The sequence below is a fragment of the Corapipo altera genome, unplaced genomic scaffold (assembly GCF_003945725.1).
Source record: "Corapipo altera isolate COAL_440 unplaced genomic scaffold, ASM394572v1 61153, whole genome shotgun sequence".
NCBI classification, from domain to species: Eukaryota; Metazoa; Chordata; class Aves; order Passeriformes; family Pipridae; genus Corapipo; species Corapipo altera.
Genome location: NW_020884958.1, coordinates 1198437 through 1209714, shown reverse-complemented (window position 1 = coordinate 1209714; position 11278 = coordinate 1198437). Strand labels below are relative to the sequence as shown.

The 11278-nt window shown below is 46.7% G+C and overlaps 2 protein-coding genes and 1 long non-coding RNA gene across 3 annotated transcripts in view; 1 reads left to right on the top strand and 2 right to left on the bottom strand.

Moving 5' to 3' along the window:
- Positions 1-7: 7 nt before the first annotated feature.
- Positions 8-11278, top strand: part of LOC113956885 — a 21514-nt gene continuing 10243 nt past the window's right edge. The window contains exon 1 of the long non-coding RNA XR_003530999.1: positions 8-66. This is a non-coding gene — a long non-coding RNA (uncharacterized LOC113956885). The remainder of the gene's footprint in view (positions 67-11278) is intronic.
- On the bottom strand, positions 4701-7152 carry LOC113956884. The gene is given in 4 exon segments (XM_027663885.1): positions 4701-6335; positions 6337-6451; positions 6454-6651; positions 7140-7152. Coding segments are annotated over 3 exon segments (990 nt in total). The 5' UTR covers positions 6584-6651; positions 7140-7152; the 3' UTR covers positions 4701-5590.
- On the bottom strand, positions 7886-9393 carry LOC113956883 (serine/arginine repetitive matrix protein 2-like). The gene has a single exon (XM_027663884.1). It carries the CDS (start codon positions 8998-9000, stop codon positions 7942-7944), a length of 1059 nt encoding a protein of 352 aa, XP_027519685.1. The 5' UTR covers positions 9001-9393; the 3' UTR covers positions 7886-7941.

Below are 11278 nucleotides of genomic sequence, written 5' to 3'. Positions count from 1 at the left end.
GGGGCAGCTGGGATCCCTCTGTATATACTTATATACAGACATGTGTACAGTTATAGTTGTACCTAGGTAGTTATAGGTGTATAGATATTTACATATGTAGACTGAATATTTGTATAGGTATATTTATATATTTATCTGGTTATTTTTATATATGTATGCAGTTGTATAGATGCATAGTTATATTGATGTAGTTATAGGTATATGGATATTTAGATAGGTGTATTGATATTTTTATAGATATATTGATATATTTTTTGATATATGTATATTATATTTATATCTGTATTTAATTATATTTATGTATGTATACAATTGTATAGCTGTATTGGTTTATTGATGTAGCTATAGGTATGGATATTTAGACTGGCATATCAATTTCTGTATATTTATATATGGATTTCCTATGTATATATTTATGTGTTATATATAATATACCGTATATAAGATATATTTATAAAAATATAAATATAATACACATTTAATACTTCATTATATTTGTGTCTGTATTTTGTTATCTGTTTATACAGTTATATTTAAATATGTATGGAGTTTTATAGTTATATAATTTTATTTATGTATGTATAGTTATAGGATTATTTAGATAAGTATATTTATATTTGTGAATTTGTGTATAGGCTGTACAGTTGTAAAAATCTGTAATAAATTAATTTTCTTAAACTTAAATTGATATTTGTATAGTTTTATATCAGTAGCACAGGTGTAGCTATTTAATAAATTTAATTTTTTAACTAAGTTGATATCAGCAGCATGGGTGTATCATTTTGTAATGTAATTTTTAAGCTTAAATTGACTTTTGTGTATTTATGTCTCAGTCGCAGGGGTGTAGCTATTTGTAATAAATTTCATTTTTTAACTAAGTTAATTTTGTGGGTTTTATATATCAGCAGCACGGGTGTATCATTTTGTAATAAATTTAATTTTTTAACTTAAATTGATTTTTGTATTTTTATTTATTGGCAGCGCAGGTGTAGAAATGTGCAATTAGAATGTGCAATGTAGAAATTAGCTAATCCTGTTGATTAGCTAAGTCAGACAGGAGAAGGGGATTATCTTTAGCAAACGTAGTTTTCAAGGGGGATTTTTTTGTTGTTTTTATTGGGTTTTGATGGTTTGGCTTTGTTTTTGGTTTGTTTGATTGTTTGGGGTTTTTTTAATTCTTGATAGAACTCAAGAAGGTGCAAAGAAAGGAATTAAAGATTTCAGAATTGGAAAAAGATCTGAAAACAATTCATTTCTCAGCCAGGCCTTCCCCTGACTGCTAGCAGTTAAATAGGTTTGCTTTGGTAGAACTACAGGTTTTCAATCACTTTGTACAGTAGCATTTTCCACCTAAAGAATAATTTCTGAAGCACCTGACCTGGTAGAAAACAGCCACATCCTCTGAGTTTCCTTCACTGACATTTGACATCCTTCCAGGTGCCAGAACTATGCCTGAGACCTAAACCTGCAGCAGGATGTAGGCAGACAAAGAAATAGATAAACCTTGTTTTGTTCAGCTAATTTGTGCCAATAAGGGAAGCAAACAGCTTTTGGTGTGCAATCTGCTGTCTCTGGTTTCCTTCCATCATGTACTATTGCTGCTGGAGCATGTCTGAAGGTCAGCTTCATCGTGAAAATTCAGTCTGTTGGGCCTGAACAATTTTTACAAATCAAGAGCTGGTTTTTTGCTGCCATTTCCATCTGTTGAGGAGTGAGCAGAGTCACTGCGAGCATCTGAGACTAATGACCTGCTTCTCACAGCAAAAGATAAGCCTCTTTATTTATCCTTCAGTATGGCAAGAGAGATTAAGTTGTGAGGGAGTTGTAAACAGTAATTTCATTACAATAGTGGTATTACCAAGTACCAGAGATATACCTGTGTGCACAACTGATGAACTTCAGACATTAGTCCTTTAAGTGGTCCAGAAACTTAATTTCTAGTTATTTTCATAACTCAGATAATGAATTGGATTGATGAATTGGATGAAAAATGGACTGGCTCAATACTGGGTGGCTGAGTGACTTCTGTCCACTTTCATAACTCAGAGATATAGGAGCTCTCTGGGTGGGAAGCTCCAACTGTCCTAAGAAATTCCTCCAGGCAGCTCCTGCTGTGACTACAAGAACTTTAAATGTGTCATTTGACATTGCAGGTGAATAATCTGGCTTTTTTAAGTGATGGTTCTTGCTGCAGCATTGATCTGCTGATACATAGGAAAGACAGTTGTGAACAGCTGGTGCTGCAGAGGCAGAAATAGTTACCCTGGGTAATTGCTTGGACATGGAAAAGCTAAAACGCGCTTTGTACATACTTTCAGAAAGTTTGTGCTGGAGTGTCACTCAGTCCAGACCATCTGGACTATTAGGGATGAACTGAACAGCAGCAATTCTGACCATCATTTAGAAATGCAGGATGGAGCCAGGTAAGCCAAGGATCCTCAAAGCCTTAGGCAAAAGGCAAAAAAGTTAACACATGACTTGCATGGCCTTGGCTCTTCACTGCTACTGTCTTTTGCCAGAAATAACTGAGCATTAGCCCACATTCAAATGCTTCCACCAGCACACAACCTATGATCACTTGCTCCCTGAGAGCCACATGATGGCTCTAGCAAACATAACAAGGATAGCACAGCCTCCACCAGCTGGCCTAGAACTAGCACTAATGTCGCCCTGATCCTTCAGTCTGACTCCACAATTAGAGCACAAATAGCTCTAAATATCATCTAAGTTTCCTTGTCCATGTCCCCCATCCTTCAGTGATGTCAAATCTTCCCCTCATAGCATCGCTATCCTGAATTCCCACACATGAGAACTTCTCCCCATGTTATTCCTGGAAGTCTTTCTTATTCTGTACCCTGAATACATCCACTGTCAGCACAAGGATTTGGATTTTGGTTCTCAAAAGACTTAACCCAGTGCCTTCTCTCTGGACATGAGCTGAGTTTGGTTTTGAAATGGCTCTGCTTTCAAACCAGCAAAAGCAAATACTGAAAATAAAGGAAATAAAAAAGCTGATAGACTTGCTTAGGCTCTTGTTTAAAAAATATCAGAACAATGTTTCAGGTGAAATGTCAGTCCCTTTTGTACTTCAAGTGCAGAGAGTACGCACTTCTAGACCTTTGAGAAACAGCACAGTTGATTCTAAAAAATAAATAGTGACTGAGAAATAACTCTGCTTCTCTTTATTTTTTTTGTAATAAAAATAACTTGCAATATTTGACAATGAAGTTGTCCGTTATCCATTCTAGTGGTGGATTTCTTTACCAAATTAAAATAGTTGCTTCTCTTTGCCTTTTTTTTAAATATATTTCTTTAAAAATCAAAATACCTGTTCTTCTTTGCCTTTTATATTAAAATAATTTAAAAGAATAATATTTTTAAAATAAATGGTTTTTGTTTCCTGAAAGAGTAATTTTTTTATCTCTTATTGCAAGGCAATGTGGCCTCTAAAATCTGCTCATTTATAAACTGAACAACAAAACAACCACTCTGCTCTTTAAGTCCTGGGTCCCCATTAACCTCAGTCATGTGTACCTCTGCCAGATACATGATTCTCATTACGCACTATTGTATTAATTTCTTTTTGCAATAAGTAATTGTCCTAGTTAGAACAGCTGGGATCGATTCATCACTGAATGGGGTAGCCCAAACTGTGTATTCTGTAGCCTTCCATGGCATTTCCCAGAAACTGTTGTCAGCAGAGGCCTGTGAGGTGGGGGGATGTTCCTGTCCTCATGCCCTTTTATGGAATTCCCTACTCTGAGGGAAGGACTGAGCATCCTTTTATGGAATTCCCAGCTCTGAGGGAGGGACTTAGCACTCCTGCCTGAGCTGGAGAATATATAAACCCAGAGTTTCAGAACCTTTGGACCACTCGTGGGATCCAGAGGAGGACTGCAGCTCACCGCTCTCAGCCGGACTGAGACCACCACCCTCGGCTGGGCTGCAATCGCCACTTTTGACTGGACTGCAGCAGCTCTCCCACCGGCAGGTTTTTCCCCTCTCCCTTTGCTTTGGACTCAGGAGGGGGCCCAGGGAGCACCGCTTTGTTTGTGCCCTGGGGTGCTGGGTTGTACATTTGGGCTTTGTGGGTTAGGGCCGGTTGCTTGTCCGTGTGGTCGTACTTATTGTATTATTTTATTAAATTGTTATTCTGACTTGTAATCTCTCTTTTGAGTTGGGTTGGTTTCCCCTGCTGGTTAACTTTTAAACCAGCACAGTAATTTTTATTCTACTCTCCTGAGACAGTGTATCTACTTGACATATTATTTCAGTAAATTTCCTTAAACTGGGCAACTCCAGTCTTTGTATTAATAGGAAATGAAGAGTATTATCTTAAAAAGTGCTTTTCCAAGATTTAATATGGGCTAGAACCAAAACTATTACTGTCTCCTTCAATAATATTGTCAATAACATAAGTCTGTGCTGAAACAACTTTATTTGTTTGAGACATAGAGATAAAATTATGACTCAGGATGAATTTTGCACTAGAACTTGCCTGTCTGCCAGAACATGTACTCTCTGCACGCTGCCCTGTTTGTCACCAGTCAGTGGAGAGAAACCAGAGCAGAAGTGTGGGTGGCTGGGCAGAGAGGGGGACTGGAGGCAGGCTGAGGGCATCATCCTGTGATAAGCCCAGCTGCCCCTGCTGCCTACTCTGCCTTTGGCATCTGTTGCACTGTGAGTGTGTGGCTGCAGCAGAAATTCTTATGGGAAGAAGCATGTCCAAAATGGCCCTGGGGCTCCAGGGGCCCATGGCTGTGTACCTCACCACATGGGTGCCACCCTATAACACTCCAGCCCTGGAGCCACAAGCTCATGGGCTTAGCCTAGAGTTTTACTTTAAAATATATAGAGAGAGGGTTCTTCAACACCTTGAGATAGTGTCAGGAGAATAAGCCACACACTTGTTCCCAAGAGGCACTTTTTTTTTAGGGAAGAAAATAAAGGAGCTTGGCAAAAGGAGGAGACAGATTATATAGCTACCAGCTCTCAGGTCTGGATGGCAGGGCCACGATTGCATGGCAATACCTGCTCTGGTCCTTATGGCCAACCCCCGCCAGGGGGGGCCTCTGACCCACTGGACACTCTGGGTCTTCAGGCTAGGGTGAAGGGCAGTATCCTCACTGTCCCTGCTAATCTGAGGCTGGGTTAGGGGCTCCAGGAGCTGTGGGGTGTTGAAATTTTCCAGGACTGTTTGTGACTGATAGCTGCTCCAGGGCTTCCCCGTGTGGGCTCCAGGCCCTGACATGAGGGATACAACACCACCTCAGCTCCATGAGGTTTGACCCATCCCTTCCCCCTCTGTATACACCTCCCTGAACCCCCTTCAAGGTGTTTCCGCCCCAACAATTACTGATCTGGTGTGTAAAACACCATCAGTGGGGCACAAGGGGAAGAGGAAAGGAAGTAGAAGAGAGAGAAAACAGCAAGAGAGACTGTGTGAGGGAAATAACAATTTATTTCCCTTTCTTTGAATAAAGAGCTGCAAGAGCTCTGCTAATGCTGCCAGTGGGGTGGCCTCTTGCTGGGCTGAGGAGATTCTTGGGAGCTGGAGGCTGGTTGGAGGGTGCTGGAATCCCTCGGGCAATCACTCCCTGCCCTGGCTGGGCATAGAGAGGCTGCAGCTGCTGCCCTGGGCAGAGGGACCTGCCACTGTCATTGCCTGCCCCAGCTCCTCCTGGGGCTGCTCCTGCTCTGCAGGGACAGGCACAGGTGGGGGATGCCTGGGACCCCTGGGAGAAGTAGCCTCCAATGTGCTGACTTCCTCCTCCAAGTTACAGCCTTTGGGACCACTGGTGGGACTCCTCTCCCAGGAACTGCTGGTCCTGGAGCTATTGGAGCTGGAGCTGGAGTTGCTGGAGCTGGAGTTCCTGGAATTGCTGCTGGAGCTGGCTCTGGCCACAGGGCTGTTGTTCTCATCTCTGACTGCACCAGAGTGCAGCAGCCTCTGGGCCTCCTCGCTGCACTGGCTCACGATTATGTTGATGGCACCATGGACCAGCAGTGTTGTGTGTTGCTTGAGAAGAGGCTCCAGCCCCTCAATCAAGGCCTGTGCATTCGGCCCCTTGACACAGAGGTCGTGCAGGATGGTGCTCTCTGCGGCCTCGACCAGCCACCACCAGCTCCGGTATATTCCCTCCAGCCTCTGGCGCAGCCAGGGCCGCACAGGGTCCAGGAGCTGCTGTCGTCCACGGAAAAGTCCTGCCCAGACCTCAGGAAGAAGGCCACCCCCAAACTCCAGCTCTGAGGCCCTCTGCTCAGGTGGGGATAGTGTACCCTGTGGAGAAGATGGATGGGATGCCACTGGGAAATAGGGGCTGTTCTCATCCAGGCCGTCTGGAGTTGTCCCTGCCATCTGGCAGCTCCTCAGGGGCTGTGATAGCTGTCTCCAGATAGTCGTCTTCACTGTCAGAAAACCTGATAGTCTCTATTGTTCTTCTGCAGAGTGGCAGGATGGATTTCTCTGAGCCCACCGCAGGATACAGCCCAGGCAGAAACAGTGGTGACAGGGCAGAGTAGAAGCCACATCCTTCTGAGTGTCCTGGCAAATGGGGCAGTTGCCATCTGTCTCCATGGCCATTTTGTGCTCTGCAGTGCGCTGGGGAGAGCTGAGGATCAGGAGCTGCTTACCTTTACTGGCGTCACACACTGCAGGAAGGAGAGGCCATGGTCACTGGCTATGGCAGGAAGGGGAGGAAGAAATGTCCAGGTCCCTTGAGAAGGACACCCTCCAAGCTCCCTGCACCTCTTCAGCCACCCCAGGGGGACATTGTCCCACACAGCCAACCTGCACTGCTACCAGTACTCCCAGCTGCCTGAACCAGGCAGGGCCAGGAGTGATGTCCCTGGGACTGGCACTGAGATCTGCCAATGATAGGCACCAGCTAGCACTGGACAAGCCTGGCTTGATTCTCCAGACTTCACTGTCCTGCTCACATGAAGTTCAGGCTGCGACCAGACAGGCCCAGGCTCTGTACACACAGAAGCAGACAGCGACAAGATGTCACAATACACTGTGATGTCACAATCTACTCCTCAGTGACATCAGCCTCCATGCCCAGTGACAGCACAAAAGGCATTCTGTCCCCCAGGCTCCCAAGATAAGCCGTGAGGGAAGTGAGGTCACAATCCATTACCTGGTGATGTCACAGTTCACAGCTTGGTGACATCAGCCTCCATCCCCCAGTGTTGTCAAAGCAGGCCTTCCCATGCTGCAGACACATGGCATCAGCTAAAACTGGGCAATTCAGGCTGGAGACCAAGGTCCCTCTTCCCTTATGAGGATAGACTCGCAGGGGCCAGGTTTCCCAGTGAGGTTTTTGCCATCTCTCTGCTTGGTGGTTTCAAGCCCCATCTGGACAAAGCCCTCAGCACCTGATCTAACCCCAGCACCAACCCAACTTAGGCAGAAGCTTGGACCAGAGACCTTCCAAGGTTCTCTGCACCCACATCCATTCTGTGAGCTTTCCCTAATGATGTGAGAAGACTCAAGTTTAAGATGGCCATCAACAGAGTCCATATCAGCAATTTTAGCAGGGTTTTAGGTTCATGTTCTATATCTCCGCAGTATTCAGTTTAGCATCTGCTTAATTTGCAAAGTGTAAAGTTCTCTCTTCACACAGCCTTGTCCCACAGTCTGGAAGTGCAGCAGAACTGATGAACTCCAACTCAAACTGCCAAAAGTAATTGCCTCTGGATTGATGGATAAACAACAGTCAGGAGGGATGTTTGCAGCAGACTGGTCACATAGACCCAGGACTTTCTAAAGGTCTCGGTGGTAAATTCTGCCCGTGCTACCACATGTGGGTGGCACCCATACTGGGGCATAAGGGAAAAAGGAAGGGCATTAGAAAGGGGTAGAAAACAGTACCTAGAGATTGCATGAAGGAAGTAAAAAATTCTTTGTTTTTCCTTTAATAAAGAGTTCCGAGAACCCTGTTATTGCTGCCGGTGGGGTGACCTCTTGCTGGGCTGGGGAAAGTCTTGGGAGCTGAGGGCCCTCCTCTTTGGGGGGCGCTGGGGCCCCCGAGGTGAGTGGTCCCTGTCCTGGCTGGGAGTGGAGGGGCTGCAGCTGCTGCCCTGGGCAGAGGGACCTGCCACTGTCATTGCCTGCCCTGGCTCCTCCTGGGGCTGGTCCTGCTCTGCAGGGACAGGCACAGGGTGTGGCAGATTGTGATGCCTGGGTGGGAAGGCCTCCACTGTGCCAGCTTCCTCCTCCTGCACAGAGTCTGCAGGGCTGCTGGTGGGAGTCCCCTCTCGTGAGTTGCTGCAGCTGGAGCTGGAGTTGCTGGAGCTAATGATGGAGGAGCTGGAGCTGGAGCTGCTGGAGCTGGTGCTGGCTGCTGGGCTGTTGTCCTCATCCCCAGCAGCGTGGGACCGCAGAAGCCTCCTGGCCTCTTCACTGCACTGGCCCACAATGATGTTGATGGTGTCCTGGACCAGTGGCACTGTGTGTTCCTCCAGGATGTCCTGCAGCCTCTGGACCATGATCTCCACATCTGGACCAAAGACACAGAGGGCATGCAGGATGCTGCTCTGTGCATTCCTTGCCAGCCACCACTGGTCCCCATAGATGGTCTCTAGCCTCCGGTGCAGCCAGGGCCGCAGCGGGTCCAGGAGATGCTGTTGTCGACGGAAAAGTTCTGCCCAGCGGTCAGGCAGGACACCACCGACAGCTTGGGGTGGTGTCCACTGTGAAGAAGATGGATGGGATGCCACAGGGGAATGGGGGCTGTTTCCTTGAGGGCCATCAGGAGCTGTCCCTGCCTGGCTGATGGCATCTGGCAGTTCCTCAGGGGCTGTGATGACAATCTCCATGGAGTCATCAGAAAACCTCACAGTCTCTATCATTCTTCTGCAGAGTGGGCACACGGGATTTATGTGTGTCCACTGCAGGATGCAGCCCCGGCAAAAACGGTGGTGACAGGGCAGAGCAGAAGCCACGTCCTTCTGAGTGTCCTGGCAGATGGAGCAGTTGCCATTTGTCTCCGAAGCCATTTTTGTGCCCTGGAGCACACTGGGGAGAGCTGAGGATCAGGAGCTGCTTGCCCTCCCTGGTGTCACACACCACAGGAGGGAGACACCATGGTCACTGGTATCCCGGGAATGGGAGGAAGAAATGTCCAGGTCCCTTAAGAACAACACACTCTGAGATCCTTGAGCCCCGTCACTCACCCCTGACCACCCCAGGGGATGTTGTCCCACACAGCCAACCTTCACTGCTGTAAGCACCCACAGTGCCCAGCTGCCAAACTAGCCAGGGCCAGGGAAACAGGAGAGATTGCTCTGAGTCTGCACTGAGATCCACTCAGCACCAGAGAAGCCTGGCTCAGTCCTCCAGACCTCACAGTCCTGCCTGGATGGACTTCAGGTTGGAGCCAGACTGGCCAAGGCTCTGCAGTGAGGGATGATATGTCACAATGCATCCCCCAGTGGTGTCACAATCTGCTGCTCAGTGACATCACCTTCCACCGGCAGGTGATGTCACAATGGGATGTCTTTCCCTGCCAGCACTCAGTGTCAGGAGAAAAAATGAAAGACTGTTTTCTGTTTTCAACTTCTACATTTCTGTGTTGCTCTCTCCCTTGGCCACCTATATCATGCATCCATGGCCTTGCGTCTTATCCCTGCTCCTGACCCCTTGCCAAGATTTCCTGTGAGGGGCAGAGTGGTGGGAACAGTCAGCATGGACTGCCTGCAGCTGGATGACACCTTCTCCTCTCACTGCCTTTCCTTGGGCTATGCCAGGATTTGGAGGACTTTAGGTGATCAGTAGCCAACCCTGGGTGTGAGTCTCTCACTCCTGTGGATCATGTCCCTGCCTCAGGGAGAAGCAGAAAGGGGCATTTTGCTCCAGTCTCGTCCAGTGCCACTGGCACTCACTCACAGTGCCAGGTCCCTCTCCACTTGCCAAGTCTCCATGCTTCTGGAAGACAGTGCATTGATGCTCCTCAAAAGCACGAGTGATGGAGCCTGGCCGCACACCTGCAAGAAGGAGCTGGAGTTGCTGTCCCTCCAGACTAGGGTAGAAGGGCTGGTGGCACCCTGCTCATGACTCTGGAGAGCCCAGGATCCATCACCACTGGGCTGGGGCTGTCCCACCATCCCTGCTACATCTTTAGCTCCAAGGAAGCCGTGAAGGTCAGGCCCACATATGTTACAATAACTCATAGCTCAGAGAAAGGGATGAGACTGCCTTGCCCAGGTGGCAGAAGTGTAGGATTGAACGTTTGGCTCCTGCACCCGAGTCTTCAGCCTTTTGCCTTCATGCAGCTTTTCTTCTGTGGGCAAGGGGAAGGTGTGTTTTATGAGAACAGGCTGCTGTTTTCTTCTCATCTTCTCACATATCAAACCTCAATTTCTTCATTGAGCTTGAAAGCTGGAAGTACCTGTTTCTAAGACGGTTCAGATAAACTAGGCTTTAATGCTTTATAACCAAGAAGTTGTTTCCAGAAGTACATGAAATACTGCCTCCTTGAGAGGAAGGGGAAGAAGCCAAAGGAGCAGACACTGTCTTTTCAGACTTCTCCCAGATCAGTCTGTCTGTGTTTCTCCAGACACACTTCGAATATTGCTAGTAACATCTTGCTCCACATTGTTGTCTAAATCAGGCATGAGGGAAGGCCACTAGCCTGGCATGTGGCCTCCAGCAGAAGCTGCTGTGGTGGACTATGTGCTGGTGCAGGATCTGTTGCTTAAAGCTCCCAGCTTAATACATTTATTAATACATAGCTCCAGATTAATACATTTTACTTCAGTCAATCAGGTATTGGATTTAATTATTTTAGCTTTGTGTTCTCTTTCTTCCGTATAACCAGTGGTAATAGCAAGTAGACGGAAGCCTTAGGTGCCAGGCCACCTGTCCCTGCTCCCACTGGGTCTCCATTTCCTTTATCTCCTCATTTCAGGAGTAGATCCTTGCTTAGCCATGGAAGGATGAAAACATCTACAAAAACCATTTACAAAAAGAAAAAAAAATCAGTGGTTTTCTGCAATGGAAGATTTGGCAGTTCTTGTTTCTTAAGGTTTGTTTGTTTTTCTTACATTTGAATCGTCAGTAATTTTGCTCACTTTTTTATTGTGGAGAGTCTTAAAGCACACGATGATTTTTAGTCACATATTTGGCAGCAACTTAAGCTTTAGTCCTGAATGCAGATTCATATCTCCAGAAATCTGGAAGCCTTTCCCAACAATGCCTTCCCATCTAATAAAAACAGGAAAGTAGGGGTAAGAAGTTTGGAAAACACCAAGAGGGGCAGAACATTTGGGAGCAGGG